This window comes from Chiloscyllium punctatum, chromosome 39, assembly GCF_047496795.1.
Source record: "Chiloscyllium punctatum isolate Juve2018m chromosome 39, sChiPun1.3, whole genome shotgun sequence".
NCBI lineage: Eukaryota > Metazoa > Chordata > Chondrichthyes > Orectolobiformes > Hemiscylliidae > Chiloscyllium > Chiloscyllium punctatum.
In genome coordinates, this window is record NC_092777.1 from 52,745,417 (window position 1) to 52,769,324 (window position 23,908).

General features: G+C 41.3%; 1 protein-coding gene across 1 annotated transcript in view; it reads left to right on the forward strand.

Moving 5' to 3' along the window:
* The window catches only part of timp2a (TIMP metallopeptidase inhibitor 2a), an 81,357-nt gene that overhangs the window by 51,396 nt on the left and 6,053 nt on the right, over nt 1-23,908 (forward strand). Inside the window, exons 2-4 of the mRNA XM_072558711.1 lie at nt 1,987-2,087; nt 14,172-14,280; nt 19,870-19,994. Coding sequence (XP_072414812.1) covers nt 1,987-2,087; nt 14,172-14,280; nt 19,870-19,994 — 335 coding nt within the window. The remainder of the gene's footprint in view (nt 1-1,986; nt 2,088-14,171; nt 14,281-19,869; nt 19,995-23,908) is intronic.

The window sequence follows — 23,908 nt, forward strand, 5'->3', positions numbered from 1 at the left end:
AAGGTCATTCCCAAGTAGGACCCTTCAAGTGGAAATTTCAGGCTGAATAAAATTGAACCTTTACTTTCTGTTTATCTTGGAAACAGTTTTCCTCTGCACAGGGATTTATTTATTAAAAACATTTTGAAAATCCTTAAACAGCATACTGGGAATGAGAAATTTACAAGAGTAGCTCTCTCATAGTTCTTTGATTTTTGTTTTCTTGTTTTTATTCTGCATTGAGCCAAAACATTTGCTGTTAAGTAGTTCAAGGACATGTTTGTATGTGGGCAGAAATCCTGCCTGTTGACTGATATTCATAACCAATCCAATTCATGCATTTATTGAAAAAGAACATTTAACTTTTTTCCCGGGTAGTCTAGAGTTTTGATTTTTAAAAATCAGCATTTTGTAAGTTTTGGAAGAATGTAAAATGTTATATTGGCTGTACCTGTACAAAATGCCAGTCAACAGACTGGGTTCCAGTCTCATTGCGGAAGTGCTCAAGTTCTTGAATCTAACAATACACATGGTGGCATTGAATCATGGGCAAGATTTTGTGGAACCCCACTAAAGCAGGCATGGGAGCTATTGGGCAGGAGTATCTGCATCAGATTCCAGAAGTCAAGAAAACCCTACTCAATGAGATTACAGGTGGGAAGGGCCTGATGCAGGAATATGTGACCTGTTATGATTGAAAGGGAAATAATATTATTAATTATCCACTTAAAGCAAATTATCCCTGAACTCGCTGAACTTTACATGGTAGCTCTTGTATTCTCGTGAAAGTGTCCACCATTTTCATGCCTCCTGAAGATAATCTGTTTTCTTCTGGGGCTGTTTGGTGGAAGGGTTTACCTTGTTTGCAGGCTCTTTGGATCACTGAAGTTGAATGCAAAATTGGGAAGAGAGATCTCACGAATACTCATCCACTGACTCCACCCACCCTGTGACGCTGTCAGTGACCCCCATTCTATCCATATTCATCTGTGTTCTGTGGTCCAGCTTTGTGGTGCTACCTGCACCAGAGAACTACTGGCATCTGATTTGGAGCTCTCTCAGGCAGTTGTCAATCAAGCTATGACGTGACTGGCACCTCACTGTGACAATGCATGGGTATAATGTTGGTCATACAGCACAAATCCTATAATGGTATCTCTCTGCTTATGTCAACAGACAAAAATAGAAAATACTGATTTTTGTTTTAATATTGTAGGCCTTTTTTCTTAAATTTAATAAAAAAAAACAGGAGATCAACTTGCCTTTAAAGCTGACTTGAGAGATCTCTTGACAGTACCAATTAGCTTATGGACTTTGAATGTGTGTGCGCATCGATGTTTAACAGTCCCTAAGAGTACTTGATCTCTCTGAGAACATCTTGCCTCTCAAAATATGCCAGGACCTATCCCAAAATGGGCCCTTTCCCTCTCTGAAAGGGGACCAGATAACTCTCGAGACTTCACAGCATCTACCACTTGGTCTAAAAATGCACAAATTGTATTCTCCAAAATTCCCAAGTGAGAAACTAGATCAGCAGCAACATTTTAACATGTGCACATTTCTCTGAATAAGAGGTGTTTGATATTAGAACCCATCCTTGACTCCCCCCACCCCTTTTGTGACTAAGGTGGATGCCATGTCCAGAGGCAGGACATCTGCATTCTGGTCTCTATTGCCATTTTCATATCAGTAGAGCATTGGCCACATGATGATTCAGGGCCAGATTTTTTTTTAAATGTTGTAGATCACTGGTATAATTCTTCTGTCCTGAACAGATCTCTGCTGAGCATTGCTACAGGAGATCTATTTATATTTTATAAAGCTGCTGTTCCTTAGTTTGGAGGGAAGTTTATTTTGTTAAGCCTTTTCAAGAATTCTGTTTGATTATATGAAATGGAAAACTACTGCTTCTGCCACCATGGTTGTTGAATTATATTTCTACTTTTTATTTTACTGGAAATTGATTGATTGATTCACTTCATTTTTCTCTCCTTTTTTTCCTGTCAGTGATAAGGGCGAAAGTGGTTGCAAGTAAAGCAGTGATTTCTGGGAATGACATCTATGGAAATCCCATCCAGAAACTCCAGTATGAGGTCAAACAGATAAAGGTACAGTTGCAACAAACACCCAGCAATTAACTAAAAGAACTATGTGTGTGTGTGTGTGTGTGTGTGTGTGTGTTACATTAGCTTAGAACAATACAGTGTAGAACGGGCCCTTTGGCCCTCCATGTTGCGCCGACCTGAACTATTCTCAGTTTGTCCCCCTACACTATCCCATCATTATCCATGTGCTTATCCAAGGATTGTTTAAATCTCCCTAATGTGGCTGAGTTGACTACATTGGCAGTAGTGCATTCCATGCCCTTACCACTCTCTGCGTAAAGAACCTGCCTCTGATATCTATCACTCCTCAGTTTGTCGTTATGCCCCCTCGTACAAGCTGACATCATCCTAGGAAAAAGACTTTCACTGTCTACCCTATCTACTCCTCTGATCATCTTGTGTGTCTCTATCAAATCCCCTCTTAGCCTTCTTTCCAATGAGAACAGACCCAAGTCTCTCAGCCTTTCCCCATAAGACCTTGCCTCCAGACCAGGCAACATCCTGGTAAATCTCCTCTGCACCTTTTCCAATGCTTCCACATCCTTCCTGAAATATGGTGACCAGAACTATACACTGTTGTGGAAATTAAATTGACTCAACTCATCTATTAGCAAGAGCAACAAAAAGAACTTTATTAATTTTAACCTCTGCATTGCAGAGGGGCAACCTGCACTTGACAACAATGCCTTGTGCAAGGGCCCTGAGCATAATTCATATATTTGTTTTATACTGTTTCTTATCACACTCAAGGACAAAGCTTTGAGTTGTTGTTCTTTTCAATCCCTTGTTGTGGACATACTGTTCTTATATTTTTATCTTTTTGAATGTTTACAAAGTTTCACAGAGACAAGCTGTCCCTCGACTGGAGACTTCAGCAAAGTGTCAGAAAGTTTAGTAGAGCATTGTCTTTCAGATTTCAGAGTAAATGGATTTCAGAGTAAATGTTAATTTTGTTAATTTTCCATTACAATTTCCTCCTTTTTTGTCATTTTATGACAACCAGGACAAAAAAATTGAGCCAGATTTAAAAAAAAATCTATAGAGCCAGATAGCTTAAAAATCAGCAATCTTAACAGCTGTCTCTATGTTGTAAGGAGCATTTTAAATGGTCGCAGCCAACTCTTCGCTTTCCAGTTTTTCCTTCTGAAGTCTTTCACCACTATACAGTCTCCAGGTTTTAGATCATGCAGCTTCCCTTCTGCTGGTTGGGGTTGTGCTGCTTTCACTTGATTCTATATTTCAGACAAACGTTATAGAGAGTTTCATATAGTAACACAACATCTCATCCTCACAGTGGCCTGTTATCTGTCTTACCTTAGTATTGGGCCAATTCCTGTGTTGGGTGGTCTACCAAACAAAACCTCGAACAGGCTAGATTAGCTCTTCCTCCTCCTCCTCCTCCTCCTCCTCCTCCTCCTCCTCCTCAGCACAATTGGACATGCCTTTGTCCATGCCACCCCTAGTTCCTCACAATACGTTGTCAATGTAAAAAACCCTGTTAGGGTAGCAATTCCCTCTTCCCACTGTTTGCTGGGTGGTAGGCACAGCGTTGTCTCATGTCTATTCCCAAATAATCACCGATCTTGCTGTAAGGCATTATTGACAAACGGTGTCCCATTGTCACTACTAAGCCTTTCAGGGATGCCCCTGTATCTACCAAAAAAAGTAATTGGGGTACCTTCCACATATAACATAGAGGTAGGCATTGACTTATACACATCATCTTTGTACTGAACATATGATTCATGCTCTAATCTCTGTGCTCAATATGGGGGTGGGACTTAGTTCAGTGCCTGTAAGGTTAATAGAAGAGATTAGCATAAGCGAATTTTCGTTGCCAAGCATAAAGGAAAGAGGCTTACCTGTACCTTATGGGCTGCCCACCTCCACCCCAGCTTTCCCTTGTCAGGCACCCTGCTGTCCAGCCTCCAGGGCTGATTGAGGCTGTCCGTGTGGGCACTGTCTCACCCAATGGTCCATTGCTCTGTGAACAAAGCAACTACCAGATCTACCTCTGCCAGCGCCCCTTCTGCTCTCTTTTTCTGCAGCACCTTCCTCCAACGGCTGGGCGACCATCTGAATCATAGTAAGCTGAGCTTTATGTGCTTGCCGTTCCATCTTTAGTTTCCGCTTATCCTTCTCTTGGGTAAGCAGTTTTTCAGCATGTATCGCATGTTGTTCTATCAAATTCAGCTTTCTCATGTCCCAGGTAATGCATGTGTCCTTTACCACCTTCACTATTTTGTCTTTCATTCCATTGATGAAGCTGTTCCTCAGGTGTCCTTCACACGCCATGATCTCTGCTGCAGTTATGTCGTCGGGTGGTCTCAGTCCACAATGGGCATTATGGACTTCAGTGAGGCATGTAAGGTACTGGGACACTGTCTCACCTTCTCGTTGTTTACACATTGCAATTTTGGTCATGTCCATTCGCACTGGGAATGCCTCCCAGGCGGTCGACAGCACTGCAACAAAAGCATTAAAGTCTCTGTTCCGCTTCATTTGCGGGTGGCTGCTCTGGCATGGATGTTTGCGGCTGGCCAGTTATATTTCTCTTGGGCTTTTTGCTTCAATCTGTTGCCGGTACGAGATGGTACCAGTGATTCAGCAGACCCTGAGGTGGTGACTGCTGACTTGCAAACTTCGCCAGGCGGATCTCGTAGGGGGGCTGTAGGTCTTGGAGGGCAGTCAAAGGTCAGATTCTGAAACAGACTTAAGGCACTGTACAGCTTCGTTCGGTAGCTTTCCGCACACATCTGTATGTGCGCTGGTGTTCGTACATGTATTTGATCTATCCTTTACTTGAGGTTTCCTTTCCCTGATATCAGCCTCAGCCTTCCACATGTGAATTGGAGTGCTTATAACATGTTCTATTTTTCCCTTCCTTTTCTCCTTCTCTCTTTCTCCTCCAACCTTGACCTCAATACTTCCAACTACCTTTTACTAAAACGTCCAAGTGTGGCCGCGCTAGCATTTTGTATAGTTACAGCGTGATTAGATTAGATTAGATTACTTAGTGTGGAAACAGGCCCTTCGGCCCAACAAGTCCACACCGCCCCGCCGAAGCGTAACCCACCCATACCCCTACATGTACATCTACATCTAACACTACGGGCAGTTTAGCATGGCCAATTCACCTGACCTGCACATCTTTGGACTGTGGGAGGAAACCGGAGCACCCGGAGGAAACCCACGCAGACACAGGGAGAATGTGCAAACTACACACAGTCAGTCGCCTGAGGTGACTGATATTGCAGCTCTGGAACTCATTTCCTCTACGAATGAAACCTAACACAACACACCGTATGTCTTCTTAACAGCACTATCAACCCGGGTGGCAACTTTCAGGGATCTGTGTGCATGGACTCCAAGATCCCTCTGCACATCCACACTGCCAAGAATCTTTCCATTGACATAGTACTCTGCCTTCCTGTTATTCTTCCCAAAGTGCATCACCTCACATTTAGCTGCATTGAACTCCATTTGCCACCTCTCAGCCCAATTCTGCAGTTTATCCAAGTCCCCTTGCAACCTGTAACATTCTTCCAAACTGTCCACTACTCCACCGACTTTAGTCTCGTCTGCAAATTTATTAATCCTTCCATCTCTGCCTGTGTCTAAGTCATTTATAAAAATGACAAACAGCAGTGGTCCCAAAACAGATCCTTGTGGCACACCACTCACAACACATCAGACTCCAGGCTGAATATTTTCCATCTAACCACTACTCGCTGCCTTCTTTCAGAGAGCCAGTTTCTAATCCAAACTGCTAAATCACCCTCAATTCCTTGCTTCTGCATTTTCTCCAATAGCCTACCATGTGGAACCTTATCAAAGGCTTTACTGAAGTGCATGAATACTACGTCAACTGCCCTACCCTCTTCTACATGCTTGCTCACCTTCTCAAAAAACTCAGGTTTGTGAGACACGACCTGCCCTCTACGAAACCATGTTGACTATCTGAAATCAAATTGTTGCTTGCTAGATGATTATAAATCTTATCTCTTATAATCCTTTCCAAAACCTTTCCTACAACAGAAGTAAGGCTCACTGGTCTACAATTACCTGGGTGATCTCTACTGCCCTTCTTGAATAAGGGCACAATATTTGCAATCCTCCAGTTCTCTGGTATTAAACCTGTAGACAATGACTACTCAAATATCAAAGCCAAAGGCTCTGCTATCTCTTCCCTAGCTTCCCAGAGAATCCTCTGATAAATCCCATCCGGGCCAGGGGACTTGTCTACTTTCACTCCTTGTAGCATTGATAACACCTCTTCGTAACTAACCTTGATCCTTTCTAGTCTAATATTTCATACCTCATTCTTCTCCTCTACAATATTCTTCTCCTTTTTCTGAGTAAAAACCGATGAGAAATGTTCATTTAGCACTTCTCCGATCTCCACAGTCCACACTCAACTTCCCACTACTGTCTTTGACTGGCCCTATTCCTACCCTAATCATCCTTTTATTCCTCACATACCTATAGAAAGCTTTAGGGTTCTCCTTTATTCTATTTGCTAAAGACTGCTCTTGTCCTCTCTTTGCTCTTCTTAACTCTCTCTCGCTCTCCTCGCTCTCTCTCTAAATCCTTCCTAGCTGATCTATAATTCTCTATTGCCTCATCTGAACCATCTTGCCTCATCACGACATAAGCCTTCTTCTTCTGTTTAACAAGAGATGCAATTTCTGTAGTAAACCACGGTTCCCTTACCTTATCACTTCCTCCCTGCTTGACAGGGACATACATATCAAGGACACGCAATATCTGTTCCTTAAACCAGCTCCACATTTTGATTGTCTGCATCCCCTGCATTTTGCAACCCCATTCTATGCATCTTAATTCTTGCCTAATTGCATTGTAATTGCCCTTGCCCCATCGATAACTCTTGACCTGTGGCATGTACCTATCCCTTTCCATCGCTAAACTAAACGTAACTGAATTATGGTCACTCTCTCCAAAGTGCTCACCTACAACTAAATCAAACACCTGGCCTGGTTCATTATCAAGCACCAGATCTCTTGTTGGCCCTTCGACATACTGTGTCAGGAAACCCTCCTGTACACATTGGACATAAACTGATCCATCCAGCGTACTAGAGTAATAGCATTTCCAGTCAATATTGGGGAAGTTAACGTCCCCCATAATGACCACCCTGTTCCTTTCACTCCTACCCAGAATAGTTTTGTCAATCCTCTCTTCCACCTCCCTGGGCCTCTGCAGAGGCCTATAAAAAAACTCCAATGCAGTGTGACCTCTCCTCTCCTGTTTCTAACCTCAGCCCACACTACCTCAGTAGATGAGTACTCGTCAAATGTTCTTTCAGCCACTGTTGTACTATCCTTGACTCTTTTTTTGCTGCCTTGCCTGTTCTTAGTGAAAGGTCTAAACCCTGGAACCTGCAACATCCATTCCTCACCCTGCACTATCCATGTCTCCAAAATGGCCACAACATCGAAGTGCCAGGTACCTATCCATGCTGCAAGCTCACCGACCTTATTTTGGATACTTCTGGCGTTGAACTAGACACACTTCAAACCTGTTTGCTGTCAGCCAGCACATTCCTGTGACCCTGAAATCCTGTCCCTGTCCTCCCTACTCTTATCCTCCTGTGCACTGCAACTGCACCTCAGGTTTCCATCCCCCTGCTGAGCTAGTTTAAACCCACCTGAATAGCACCAGCAAATTTCCCACCCACCCTCTGGTTCAAGTAAAGACCGTCCTGTTTGTACAGGTCCCACCTTCCCCAGCTTATGGTAAATATCGCCCATCATTTTGTTTCCCCCGGGAAGTTTTGAAGGCGCAATTTCTTTTCCTGCGACCAACTTAGAAGGTGTTTAAGAATTCATTTTAATTCTCATTTCGTATTCCACTTGCTCCTTCGTAAGGTTCTAAAGGAGTCCTTGCTTTATTTTTTCTTAGCATGGCTGTGTAATTTTCCCTGTCAATTTTCTTATAGTCTTGGACACCTATGAATGCCTGATCTTCTTGCTCAGGTTGCTGGCAGGTATTGAATTGGCCTTCCTACAGCCTCCTGAGCTACCCCCGCCAACCGTTTTCTGCCACAAGGCTCTGAGGGCCATTTCAGATTTTTCCCACTAATTGGAAGCTCGAGCTGATTTTCCCTTGCAAAACCAAACTAAGATAATACCCTGCTTGGTGTTCCACGTGTTGATTTATGAAACCAGTGTTTGTGATGCTGAAACGCAGGCCTAACAAAACTAGCATCCTGTTGCTTCTTTAGATCTGATCTTTGTGTGTTCCCAAACAGAACAACCTGCTTTTATCAGCAAACAGAGATACATTAAAAAAAACAACCTTTTTTATGAAGGCTGCATCCTTTGTGACTATCTCTATCACCTTGTGCCATGCTTTGCGATGACGATGATGGAAATGCAAACAAATTATTTCACCTTGAACTTTACTGTTTGATTCTGCAACTTGTATGACTAATTTCCACTTCTGATTAGATTTTATAACCTTCATTCCCAGAATTACAAGCTATTTTTAAGCTTAGTTGAAGGTAATAGGTTCTGGTTCTGCCAATACTTCCAATAAATGGCTTTAAAATTAATTTCCTGCTTGTTTGTGCAACATTCACATCAGGATTATTAGCAGTTTCTCAGTCAGGATTTCCCATTTATTTTGCATTTAATACTTCAATCTTCAATTCTAGAAGTTAAATTCTTTTAGGGTAAGAATTGGGAACTAGAATTATGAACAACGGTACTTGTATCAAATGATAAACAATCTGATTATAATTGGAATTGAAACAATACTTATGAATAGAATTTAGATTTGCACATTTCTTTGAAGACTAGTTGTTGGTGAGTGATAGTACACATCTGGCAGCGCAACAACAATCATTACAGCTATTGTCAATCCAAATGATTCAAAAAGTTCTTCCAGCTAAACAAACCGGAAGGGCATAGGATGAGTCATACAGCTGTGCTGAAGGCTCCATTGAGAGCCCACGCAAAGGATGCATACAATCAGGCTCACACAAGAACTTGACTTGGAGAGGATAACCTACTGTCCAAGAGTGTGTTTCGGCACCTGAGATATCAATGGAGAGTAGCAATACACACACATGGGGATCATCATTCTGTACTGTGTTCTGCACCATTTCGTACTGGATGAAGACCATCTGCTTGGATAATAAGGAGCTAGTGCTACTTGAGAAGAGGAGGAACTGGCTCTGAAAATCCACAACGGTGAACAATGGGGGAAGTTGTTTCTGACCAAGTTTTTGATTCAGATTGTACAGCACATGTATAATGACGTGTATCCCCATTGTTGAAACTTGTTGAGCTGGTAGATGAGGAATAAGAAAGTGACTTCCAAGAGTAAATATGATTTTAGATTAGATTTCGTACAGTGTGGAAACAGGCCCTTTGGCCCAACCAGTCCATACTGATGCTCTGAAGAGTAACCCACCCAGACCCATTTCCCTTCTGACTAATGCACCTAACACCAAGGGCAATTTAGCATGCCCAATTCACCTGGCCTGCGCATCTTTAGACTATGGGAGGAAACTGGAGCAAACCCACGCAGACACTGGGAGAATGTGCAAGCTCCACACAGACAGTCACCGAAGCTGGAATTGAACCTGGGACCCTGGTGCTGTCAGGCTGCAGTGGTAACTGCTGAGCAACCATGCCGCCCAAATATATTTGACAGGTTTGGGAGACGAGATGCAAGAATACACAAAATAGGAGCTCAGGTCAGCCAAGTGACCCCTCAAACCCCCTTCCACCATTCAGCAAGATCTTGGCTGATATGATTATAGCCTTAACTCCACAGCCTACTATTTGCTTTCCTCTAGACTAATACCTCCGGCTATATTACTGAGGAAGAACAGTGGTACACCTCCACTGTGGCATCCTCTGTCACTGGAGGTCCCTGCTGGCTGCTGAAAATTGATAGGTGAACCAGACTGAGGTTGTTCTCTCTCCTGGAAGGTGGAAATGGATTGGAAGGGGACTGAAGGTTGTATAATGTTGCTCTGTGTTTTGAGGACACACTATGCCCGTATGTAATCACTTGCCTCCAGACAATAAGTATCCCCTGCAGCAATCATGTTGAGTCCAAGGTCTTCTGTTGTGGGGAGGTCAGGACGCTTAAATTGGGGATACCTCCACTGGTGCTGAACCTTTTTTCTGGGGATTCGATGCAACCAGATCAGGAAGTGAGGTTTCCGTTGGTGAGTGTCTGGCAAGAATATTGTGGGAGGTGAGAATACAGGAGAGTGGTTGTGAGTATATCGAAATTGGAGAAGGTAGTTGAAGTAAGTTGCATTACCTGAGATACGTGTAATAGGGAGTTGTTTATGTCCTTATATAGTGAGAACTGAAAGGAATTGATGGTGAATTTTGTTTAAAGAAGACTTTGAATATCTGTCCCTTTCTTCCTCTGTCCACTGAAGACTATGATATTTTGGACCTCCCCTTGTCTGTGATGGTCAAGCTGTTGAACATCCTCTGGCCACATTGTATAGTCCTTTTTTTAATGTGTGAAATCTGGTGCTGTGTGTGCTTATGCAGCCAACCTCTCTGTGACTATTGGAAAGTGTTCTGCTTGCCAAACTTGGTATCTGATACTTCTGTCTGCAACATCTTAAAGTTCGTAACTCTCTGGATGAGAAAAACTTTGGCAACCAACTACCTTTGTTATTATCCTTTTTTTATGTACATATTTGACTCATAACTGGTCACGATTCTACCAGAAGTCATTTTTAGTGAAAATGAGAGATGCTGTAAGGATCAGGTGCAAATCATTCCAGAAAAGAATATCTCCGGCCTGTCCCGTTGTCTTAAAATGCTTGAACTATGTGCTGAAATCTCCCGAGGCTGGCATTGCTCACAGCACTCTGTTTATCTAAAGAATGCAACTCTCCTCTGACTAATCCAACCTGCCCAGGAAGTGAGGCCATGGACTATGAGGGAACCTGGCTGGAGAGTGGCAATACAGCAGGCTAGCGCAGCGGGTCAGTCAGCAGCTTATCTGGTGGGATGGTGGCCAACCTGCCTCTTCACCATGCCCCACAACCACAAACTGCTATCTTATCTTTTTTTTGTGCCAATGTGAAACAGTGGTTAGACATGAATGAAGGGAACAATGCATCATCAGATCTAGTGCCCATGCCTGCATGAAGAGCATGGTGATGTGTGAAAGATATGGTCATCTGGGTGATGGTGGATTCCTCCAAATTGTGACTTAGACTCCTCACAGTCCATCCAGAGGCTGCAATTATTCTCCTGTGACAGTTTGGCTGTGATCATCAAGTGGTCATTCCTGATGAAGGGCTTTTGCCCGAAACGTCAATTTTCCTGCTTCTCTGATGCTGCCTGGACCTGCTGCACTATTCCAGCGCAATACTCTTGACTCTAATCTCCAGCATCTGCAGTACTCACTTTCGTCTCAGTGGTCACTCAGTCAGGGATGGGTTCTGTCTTTCAGTCCACGGGATCGGGCCTCTAGCAGTCCTGGAATTTGAGTAAACATACTGTGGAGAATCTAATCTAATCTAAAACCATGTCTGGGCCTTTCTTATTGGCTACTGATGGAGATTTTGTAATAATCTAGGAGATTGGGCTATGGTCTACTGGGGATAGACTTAATAGAAACTGGAGAAGTTTATAGTGTCTGTCCATGATGTAAACAAGGCAGAGGTCAGCATAACTTAGAGTATATTGGATGGGGTATTGTCAAACTAGAAGACAATCCAGCAATAACCGACTTCAAACACTGGTGTGATGTTGTGGCAGCCAAAGAGCATTTCAGACTTACCTGGTTTGTAGGGTGGTATGGACCTGGATAGCTATGAGGTGATGCCAGACTTGGAGCAGACATGGGGAAAGGAGATCAGGGTAAAATGTTCCATTCAAAGGACTGTGCGCTTATGGTTCTCAAATCTCCTGAAAGTCAAGGCTAATGGTGTCAATCAACCCTGCCGCCTTTGTGCTCATATGGCTTGAAGGACCCACCATCTCCTGGACCATGATTGGGGTTGATTACTTGCTCCCCACATTTATACAATTCATTCACACCTTTTTTTTAATGTATATATTTAATTGAAGAAAACTTTCCCTTTTATACAAAAACACAAACCATAAAAAACAAAATTATAAAAGTACAGAAAAGTAGAAATGATATTGTACTATTGTTATTATAGTAACGTTAACAATAAACTGCCTATTCTCCAAGATACAGGCAACTCCTATTTACTTAATTTAAACCAAATTAGCACAGACTGAAATTAAATGCGATAACCCTAAATTAAATTACAATCCACAAAAATTAAATGACACTATGTTGTACTATATTTATATTACATTGCTCCACTTGTCACACCTCAAAGGCTCCTGTCCACAAGAGCAACAGTAATTCTACCCGTATTTACTACGCACCTTTCCCCCATTCCCCCACCCCCGGCCTGGTCCCCAGACCACCATATACAGCCCTTGTGGCTATATAAAGGCCTTAATCAATACCGCTGACAGTTCCGTGTCTGTATAATTTAGAAGTGGCCACCATGTCTTATAGAATCGCTCCGTTCAGTGGTGCACTGTGTACTTGTCAGGTAATCCTGAGGGACGTGTGCCATCACAGGTCTATGCCACCCTGCAAGGCCTGGAGGCTTTTCTGACATCCAGTTGATTAGGATGTTCTTCCTTGCACATTCACACCTCACTAACCCTTGATTAATATATCCATCATTGTTTGCCTCATTGCATTAGGTCTCCAGCATCTCTTTAGACCCATAGCAGACAATAACTGATTCCCTTTTTTCTTTTTAAATAAATCAAATACAATATAAAATAATATAAATAAATCACACAAAATGACAATATCCTGTAGTCCTTTTAACGTGCAATAAAGTTCCAAGTGTCCTTATTTTAATATGCCCGGTGGTTTCTTAGAACCTGCTCCTTTGTACTTCGGATTGTGTTTTATAAGAAAGAAGTAAGTTTTCAGTCAGATAGCTGACTGCTGATATTATCCACCCATGTCAATTTCAATTATGTACCATTTCTCCATTCTCCACGATCTGGTTTAAAATGACAATATCGATCCTCAGGCTTTTCTCATGCACAAATTCTGTTGCGTGTACATTATCACAGTGATATTTTATCAAGGTAGCGTTCGATGGATGTTGCTATCGAATCCCTGGGAAAACGCTCAAAAAAACCTATCATTCACAAATGGCAGATTCTAGAGTATTTTGGTTCTGCTGAGAAAGACATATCATCTGTTAGCTGTTAATCTTTTTAATGCCAGATATCCAGATCTAGAACAGAAATATCAAGATAGACAAAATAAATTAAGGTGCTACATTAAAATTAATTTTCTAATTTTAGTGAGTATGAAGGAAATTGCATTTGAAACCCCAATTGCAAATAATATTATCAATTAAACTGGATAATTATGCTAGTTAGCTACAACAGCAGCCTTAATGGTTAGGTATATAATTTTTGCTATTCTTCTAAATTGTCATACATGTCTGGATACCCACAAGCTTAGCTGATGATTCCACAAATTCTTAATGTTTTTGAATTGATTGCATTTCATTAGCGATTCATCCAGCAATCATGAAAATCACGCACAATCATTCATCAAAATAGGACGACTGTTACTCTCTCTGGAATTTTAAGTAAACTTTTTGAAGTGTACAAAAAAACTAGAATTACCACAAGCCAAGATTTTGTATATTTTACAGAGAAAAATAATAAATCTTGAACTAAAAATAGTGTACTCTGGAAATACTTAACAGATCAGTCAACATTTGAGGACGAAAGCAGAGTTAATGTTTTAAGACAATAAACCTTAGCTGTTTCTCTCTCCACAAGGCTGCCTGACCTCCTAGGTTTTTGCAACATATTCTGTTTTTATTTCAGCTTCCCAGCATCTGTAATATTCTACTTCTGCATTAGAAACCAGGGGCAATAAAGTATCAAAATTGATAACTTTTTAATGGAAAACAGCTGATCACTATATCCAAGTAATGAGCTACATTCTAACAATTTTTAAACCTCTTTAATATTTTCAGTTACGATAATTTTAACAGGCAACTTCCATTGTTTCCAGATGTTCAAAGGACCAGAGCACAACATTGAATATATTTTCACTGCCACTTCATCAGCGGTGTGTGGAGTCACGCTTGAAACAAATGGGAAAAAAGAATACTTAATTACAGGTAGCGTACATCTATTCATTTTGAAACTTCTGCAAGAATATTTGAGTTTAAAGCGATCTGGAAAGCCAGTTGAGTTGAACTTTTCAGTTTGGCCAATTGTCATCCTTGAAAGTGAAATCGCAAGTAGATAGGATAGTGAAGAAGGCATTTGGTATGCTTTCCTTTGTTGATCAGAGTATTGAGTACAGGAGTTGGGAGATCATGTTGCGGCTGTATAGGACATTTGTTCGGCCACTTTTGGAATATTGTGTGCAATTCTGTTCTCCTTCCTATCGGAACGATGTTGTGAAACTTGAAAGGGTTCAGAAAATATATAGATTAGATTACTTAGTGTGGAAACAGGCCCTTCAGCCCAACAAGTCCACACCGACCCTCCAAAGAGCAACCCACCCAGACCCATTCCCCTCTTCACCTAACACTACTGGCAATTTAGCATGGCCAATTCACCTAACCTGCACATTTTTGGACTGTGGGAGGAAACCAATGCAGACACAGAATGTACAAACTCCACACCCTCAGTTGCCTGAGGCAGGAATTGAACCCGGGTCTCTGGCGTTGTGAGGTAGCAGTGCTAACCACTGTGCCACCCCAATTTTTACAGTAAAAGCATGGATGTTGCCAGGGTTGGAAGATTTGAGCTATAGGGAGAGGTTGAAGAGACTGGGGCTGTTTTTCCTTTTGAGCATTTGAGGCTGAGGGGTGACCTTATAGAAGTTTACAAAATCATGAGGAACATGGATAGAATAAATAAAGTCAAAGCTTTTTCCCTGGGGTGGGGCAACTAGAGGGCATAGATTTAGGGTGAGAGGGGAAAGATATAAAAGGGACTTAAGGGGCAACTTTCTCATGCAGAGGGTGGTGCGTGTATGGAATGAGCTGCAAGAGGAAGTAGTGGAGATGAGTATAATTGTAACATTTACAAGGCATCTTGATGGGTACATAAATAGGAATGGTTTGGAGGGATATAGGCCGGGTGCGGGCAGGTGGGAATAGATGTGTTGTATATCTCTAATACGCTGAGTTTGGGAAAGTGGAATACAGATGTTATGAGATTCTTAGAAACTAGTACGAATAGCTTTTAAGGTTGAATTCCTAGTAATCAACTGAAAGGATCACATAAGATTTCAAGTTTTAAGAACCTCCCTGTACAAACTAAAAGCATCAAGGACTAAATACTATTTCAGAAGGCAATTTATGCTTTAAACTACAGAAAAGTTCCTCCATTTAACACTTCAAAATAGCCAAAAATCACCTGCCATAATTATATTTTACTCTTGTTCTTCAAATATCTATTAAAACCTCCTAGAATCCGTCCAAAGTTGTCCTTAAGCTCCTGAAGTGGATACTTCCATTATTTTCCTTTCCCTGTCTGGTAATATTTAATCCTAGAAATATCTTTCATAGTGAGGGTTCTTCTGGAGTTTATCCCTTTTAGCTCAAGCTGGATGAATCTTCCAGCCCTGTTTGAAACCTTGATAATTTTATTATTTTCAATTTGAGTGCAAACTCTTGCACTGTGAACCACATGGACCTGCTGTGTCGATTTGCAGTCTAACTCTTGCTGTTTTGAGACCTACTAGATTCCCAGGCCTGACATATAATCGATAGCTTCTGATGCAATGCCTTCTATCAACTGCTACTTCACAGGAATATGAATCACATGTGCTGGTATGATCAGCCAACCTTTCTACTGTGAACCTAATTCTTCTTGAAATTAAATGAACAGTTAAAGAAAAATCATTTACAGAACCTAACATTCTTAAACCTTCCTGGGACTTTGGAGATTAAGTATCTGTCCCCTGCCATTTTTACAATGTGAGCACCTTGCACCACCTCCCCAATAAAACCGCTTGGTCCCCATATCATCATCGATGTAAAGGCCAGACAGTTTGCTCTCAGTAACATTTTGAACAGATTGCATGACCCTCTTCTTCTTTCCTACATTTTACCATAAATTTACAGACCGTCCCAAAGCATAATCATTCAAAACCTCATTTATAAAACAGACACCAAGTAAGGAGAGAGAGGGAGAGAAAATAAATTGACTAATTGTCCAGCTTTTGCTAATAAGCAGAGGATCACTTCAACAGGAACTTAGTGAGCTGTTGCCTACTTACACATTCAGTGGAGTAAAGTTGGGAATTGACATTGCCTTAAGACATTCTCTATCTTAAAAGATAGTATGATCATGTTGCTTTTTAAAAACACATTACATTATACTGTTTTGGAATACAATATTAGATTGCACATGTTCGAATCACTAGTTAGATGATTTAACTATGCATATATTCTGTAAAACTATTTTTGGAGCAAACAACAAAATAGAGAAACAAAACTCTCTGGAGAGAGATATTTTTATACAGCGCATCATACTTCCAATGAAATGAACAAGTCAGATATGTGATCTTTCACAAATGTGGGATGTAGACAAAGTCAAAGAGAAACAACAATTATAGAGTGGCTAATTTGTTCCAGAAAAATGAATCTACTGTTACTTTTTAACAGAGTAACAAATGTAAGTTTTACTCAGTCAAATTAAAGCAATGTGAAAGACTCTGTATTTTTGTAATTATAAAGTAATTAGCCTGGAAGTAAGTTCAATTCTGGGTGGGCTGTAGGGCGTTGTGATGAGATTAGAGGTTTGGAAAAATGGATTTCCCAAATGTCCTGCAGAACTTAACTGGGAGAATTCCTTTCTAAGAATTATTTTCGGCCACAGGTAGCTTGGCTGACAGAGGCCTTCTGGACAAGGTGTCTGCTTCATGGGTCAAAGTCTCCTCAAGCTGAGAGGCATGCTGGGATAATGAAGGAAAGTAGGTAGACATCCAAATCCCAAGAGAATGGGAGGTCTAATGGTGGTTCCATTTTAAAAAACACGGACAAATCACTGAGGAGAGGGATTATGTTGAGCCTGAGGAAAACATTACTGCTGTTCCTGGCCCACAAACAGCGATGTCAGGTACTTCGCAGAATCACAGCATAATACCATTTTGCTTCATTAAAGAGACAATTTGGCCCGTCTTGTCTGTAGCAGCTCTCTGAATGAGGAAATCCTTTAGTCCCATTGTCTCACCTTCTCCACCATCTTCAAGAGCATTCCTCCTTTTCAGAAAATAATCCAATTCCCTTTTTGAATCCTTCAATTGCTCCTGATTCTATCAGTCTAGTAGGTTGAGGGAGAAGAGTTGAAATAGTTTAACAAAGTTAGTACATTCTGGAAATTCCTCAGGGCACTGTCATGGGGCTGAGATGTTTGATCTCCAGGAACTACCATCCTTTGTTCCATGTTTTTCCCATATCCCTGTATATTTCAGTGGAGGGGTGTTGGGGTGGGAGGATTTTGCATTCCTTGGTGCCAAACTCAATGAAAAGCTTTTGTCAATGTTTTCTCCTTGCAGTCACACACCCCTTGCCCCTGGAATCCAGTTGTTGTGACTGTGTCTGAACATGGGCTGTAAGTAAGGTCCTGAACTATTATACAGTGCTTCTGGCATCTTTATGACCAAATAAGGGGCCCATCAGCTTCCCTTGTTTCAACCTGCAAGGCCAGTCACAACAAAGATTTGAATTTCCTTTTTAACATTTGAAATAACACAGAACTAATTAAGTGCAATTGCAAGACTTCCTTGTGTGGAAAGAGGAATTTTATTACTTATTAACCCCAAGGTACTGCTCATGTTGGATGTCAATCAAGTTTGAAAGAAGTGGGATGGACCAGTATAATAAGAAAATAAAGAATATGTAGCTTAGAGTGTTGGAGTTCTTCTAATTGAACTTGAGCGCACTGCTGTTAGTTGATGTCTTCTATCATCAAAGTAGCAAAGTTTGTAGAATTCTTAGTTCTTGCTGAATGGATGTTTCTCTGATTTTTGTTTTATCACCTCTCCAGAGATTCCCTTAACAAAAGAAAAATTGATTTTGGTCAATAAATTTTCGTTTTGAATGCCAATATGATAGGGGTTCCCAGAAGTATAAAAACAGAATTAGAGTTTTCCTAAATATTTTGAAAATAAACGATTTTTGCATCAGTCTTCACTGCAGAGGTTCAAAGCAACATTCCACAAGAAGCTACAAATGAGGAAATGAAAGGGAGGGAGGAAATGAGGAAAATTACACTCATCAGGGAAGCGGCATTGAGTAAATTGTTGGCAACGTGAGTTGGCAAGTGCCTGGGACCTGGTGGTTTTCATCCTCGGATGTTAACAGAAGTGTCAAGTGAGATTGCTGCATAGGTTTTAATTTTCCAAAACGTCCCCCTGCTCTGGAAATGTCCCATTAGATTGGAAGATAGCAAACATAATTCCTTGATTCAAAAATGTAGGGAGTCAGAACACAGAAAACTCCTCACGTTCCTTGACAGCTGTCAGTTGAAAAAATGTTCGATAATAAGAGTAAAGACGTTACAGCAGGTCACTTTGAAGTGTTCAAGGTATTCACTCCTTTTTGAGAAAAGGAAATCATATTTGACCAAGTTATCCAATGACTTTATGGAAGTAACATGTGGATAAAGGGAAATGGATGACTGAACTGCACTTAAGTTTCCAGAGCGCATTTGAAAAGGACATTTTTCAAAGATTGTGGGAAAACAAAGCACATTGGAGTAGCATGATGGAGTAGATAGAAGGTTGTCCAGGAAGCAAAGAGTAGGCATATATGGGTCTTTTTTTCAGGTTGAAAAGATTAAGTCATGGTATCCAAAAGTTTTTAAGTCCGTAAGTGACTTTGATGGTTTCCAAATTTGTTGACACAAAGAAAAGTAAAGAAAGTAAGTTATGAAGAACGCATATGGAGGGTACAAAAGAGATTGGGCAAAGATCTGGCAAATATAGTACAGTATGGAAAATGTGAAATTATTCATTTTGACTAGAATAATAAAATATAAGTACATTGTATAAGTAGGAAGAGATTGCAAAGAGAGATCATGGTATCCTACAATGTTCTATGTAAGCTTCACAAATATGACTATGCAGCAACTTTTTTAAAAAAAAAAGTCCTGCTCACTCTCTATCACCTTATGAACTCTGACTAAATGGCCTACTCCAATCCTTGTTCCTCCGTTTGGAATATTGGGATGGCAGATATGGTGATGCACAAAGACAAATGTTGCTGAACACAGACAGTTGCCACAGATGCAGTCTTTCAGGAAATGTTGTCAAGTTTTTTTTTCAGTCTTCTCTTCTGGAAACAACTGGCTAAGGTCCCAACACAATAAGGCCTGTTTTCCAGGAACAGGAAAGCTGAGCTGCGAATTTGTCTTTTTATTAGCAGTTTTCTTATCAACTATTTCAAAATAATATCTGAAACTGAAGCCTGATGTTATAAATCCAGACAGATGATTTCCAAAAACATGCAGTTATCACAAGACATTTTGACTGCTCTAAAGAAATTCCTTGTTTAAGATAACTATCCTCATGTCCTTTCATTATCTTTTTGAGAAAATCCAATTCAGGTATCCAAAATCGTTCAAATTCAAATTCCCAGATTAGTAACTGTGAATCATTCACGACTTGGCTTAAAATGTTTTCTTTTACAATTTGTACAAATCATAAAACAATAAGGACAATGGCTTTTATTTTTATATGTCCATAGGTAAACTGGGTGAAGATGGAAAGATGTTAATCACACTCTGTGATTTTATTAAGCAATGGGACATGTTAACTCCCACACAGAAGAAAAGCCTGAACCAGAGATACCAAATGGGATGTGATTGTAAGGTAAGAGAATACAAATGATACAATCATCAAGAAAGTGATCAGTAATGAAAATATTATTTGGATCATGATTTCCTCATGAGCTTTAAAGGTTGGTGCATCTTGATTTAGATTGGTTCCTCCATTTATCTTTCTGTAAATTGGAGGATATGCAAATGGCTGTAATTATTTTATACATTCAGATAGTCAGTCAGAATATTACATTTGGGACAGTGATTTCTCCATGTGGAGGTTTCATCAAAACCTAAAATCAAAATTATTGTAAAACGCAAGATGCTATGTTTACAAGTAGAATTAGAATTCCTCTGTGTAGAAACAGGCCCTTCGGCCCAACAAGTCAACACCGACCCTCAGAGTATCCCACCCAGACCTATTGTCCTACATTTACCCCTGATTCATGCACCTAACCTTTCCATCCCTGAACACTATGGGCAATTTAGCGTGGCCAATTCACCTAACCTGCACATCTTTGGATTGTGGGAGGAAACCAGAGCTCCTGGAGGAAACCCACACAGACACAGCAAGAAAGTATCCCAAGGCTGGAAACGAACCTGGGTCCCTGGTGCTGTGAGAAGGAAATTGTGAGCAGACTTCTATGGCTACCTGGTTACCCCATTGGATAACCTAAACATTGTGCTGTGGATGACAATCTTGTCATTAGCTTCAGTGCTGACATCAGTTCATTGAACATAGACTTGAGTGAAAGGTAAGATCTTTCTGATCTAAATGGTTCTGTTGAAATTAAGTTTGGCAACCACAAAATTCATTTGTATCTTAACTTTTTTTTTCCTTTTTTTGGGTTAGTGAAACTTTTTTTCTTTCAAAACAGTTAAGAAATTCAGGTGGTCAAATGTTGGCTGCAGTTTCTGCATGCCTTCTTGACTTGACTTGTCCATCTTCCTTCCCACCTATCTGCTCCACACTCCTCTCTGACCTATCATTTTTCCCTCCCACCTTCATCTACCTATCATATTCTTAGCTACCCGCCCCCAGCCCCCACCAAGCCCCACTCCCTTCCCATTTATCGATCAGCCTCCCTGGCCCACAAGCCTCATCCTTGAGGGGCTTATGCCCGAAATGCCACATTTTCTTTCCCCCTGCTCTTTGGATGCTGCCTGACCTGCTGTGCTTTGCTAACATCACATTCTCTTGACTCTGATCTCCAGCATCTGTGGTCCTCACTTTTTTTCCAAGGTGTCTGAGGGAGTGGGTGTGCATGCAGTGATGACCATATCAGGGAAGGTTGTGGCGGATATGAAAGCGAATAAAGAAAGATGTTGTAGGCAATAGTGAGAGTGGTACATCACTTAGACTGAGGTGAGTGCAGCAGCAGAGATAGTGTGTGCATGCACAGAGAAGGTTGTGGCACTTACCCTGCAGGGTCAGAGAGTTTCATTGACTTGCTGATGGCACTGCTGACTCTTCCTCTGAACAGTGAACACTGCTTTAACATCGAGCCAGGTGATAGGGTCTGGTGTCACAGCCTGTACTACTGGTCCCCGGGAAGAGAACCCTCTCTCCTTTTGCACCAGCCCTGTTGATCAAAACCTCCAGCTCTGTTGAGGGAATTGTGGTGCCATTATCCCCATCTCCGACATCTTCCAACTCTGTCCTTGAGCAAGAGGAGCAGTTTCAGAATTCCAGATTATACATCATCCTTTTAAGTGTGGTGCGAGTGCAGGGGTTGTTGGTCTTTTCGACAGATATTTGGTGAGTGGTGGGTTTCCCTGGGAGTACCATGTGGAATTACGATAGGGCTATAATCAGACAGGAGGGCTGGATAGGTAGTTAATGAAGTGTTTGGTGAATACGACTAGGAATCTTGTTTGGCCTTATGGTGAGAATCCCTCCAAACAACTTGACACAACTGAGTCAGAAGTAAGCTTCAGGCCCAAGATTTTGTATGCGTGTACATCTGTAGAACAGACTTCATTTCTGTCACACCTGGCAATATGGACCAACTTGTCATATAATTTGAAGCATCCAGTCTAAGAGAGATGAGCTCAACATGTAATGTCCTTTCTATCAGGAATGGACCATGCATTCTACAGCTGAGCTGTAGCAAAATAATTTATTGTGTTAGACCCAGATGAACATGGCTTGCACATCGTTTCCCGTGGCCACCAAACTGACATGTGGCCCACATTTGAATGGGTCCTTGAGACACCGAGTCTGTAGGCCCATGGATTAAGCCCAATGTTAAAATGTTATGATTTGTTATACTGTGTGATACTCTTTAAGATGTTGAGATTGCCACTGGTTTCAACTGGAAGCTTTCCCGTAGATTGGATTTCTTCCTCATTTATTTTGTTTTCACTTTTTTTTGCCAGCTGCGTTTATATTTGCTCCACAGTCATTGGGAACGCTGACAAACAATTTTCCATGCCCCTTAATCCTCAATATAATCTTTTGGAAATGCTCTTAACATTTTTGTTCACCATCTGCAGTTAGTGTCCACACCTTTCTAAATTGGTCTTGTAAAGGCTCTTAGCATTCTAATTGATTCAATGGTAACGCCCTCACCAGAGTCGAGATATAGTCTAGGCTCGTTCTTGTGCACAGTGCTGAGGGTAGTGTTATGCTGTCGGATGAGGTGTTAAACAGAGGCCCTCGTCATGCAAAGATGAGGGCATTGTGTGAGTTTGTTTCCAGTTGGGTGTTTTACCTATTGTAACTGTGTTAGTCATTCCGTAAAAATGAGGAAACTGGACATGGATATCATGAAACTGAAGTATCCAATCGACATTTTCAAATCGAACTGTTACGTACAAACAATTCTGCAGGCACAAGCGGCTGAGCTAATGCTAAGCTATAGTGTTACAACATAGGCCCCTCCTTCCAGTAGCATGTCTTGCATCAGTTGATCCAGGGGAAGAGAATATAAAATCTTTATGCTGTTAGGTCACATGCTATGATGCAGTGATGATATCATGACCACGTCTCTTTAAAGCTCTACTCTCGTACTGACCAGGAGACGTAAATGGTGGCTCAGTGGTTAGCACTGCCACCTTACAGTGCCAGGGACCCAGGTTTGTTTGCAGCCTCAGGAGACCATCTGTGTGGAGTTTGCACATTCTCCCCGTTTCTGCATGGGTTTCCTCTGGCTGCTCCGGTGTCCTCCCACAGTTCAAAGATGTGCAAGTTAGGTGAATTGACCATACTTAGTTGCCCATAGTGTTCAGGGATGTGGTAGGTTAAGTGCATTAATTATAGGGAATGTAGGGTAATAGAGTAGGGGAATGGGTCTGAATGGGATACTCTTCAGAGGGTTGGTGTGGACTTGTTCAGCTAAATGGCCTGTTTCCACACTGTAGGGATTCTATGATTCTTTGAAACAAATACAATGTGATATTTTCTATGTTTGAACCAGCATCCAGCTCCAGCCATCAAAAACCGATTTATGACCATTTATCTCATTACTGTGCTGTGTTTGTCCTGATAATAAGTTACTGACTTCACTAGATTTAAATTTACAATGAAGTATTTCAGAACATTTGAGTAGATAAAAGATTATAGATAAATGCCAGTTTCTTGTTTTGTTCATGGGATGGGGGTGTTGCTCGCTAGACCAGCATTTGCTGTCCATCCCTAATTGCCCAGAGTGCAGTTGAGAGTCAACCACATTACTATGGGTCTGGAGTCACATGTAGGCCAGGCCAGACCAGGTCAGGATGGCAGTTTCCTTCCCTGAAGGACATTACTGAATCAAATGGGTTTCCCTAACAATCAGCAAATTGATTCATGGTCATTATTAGACTCTTAATTTCAGAGTTTTTGTTATTGAATTCAAAAATTGCTGTTTGTCATGGCAGGATGCAAACCCCTGGTCATAACCTGGCTTTCTGGATTAACGGTCCACCAATGATACGACTAAGCCACCTGAATATTTATCCAGAATGTCTTGTTGGATTTGCTGT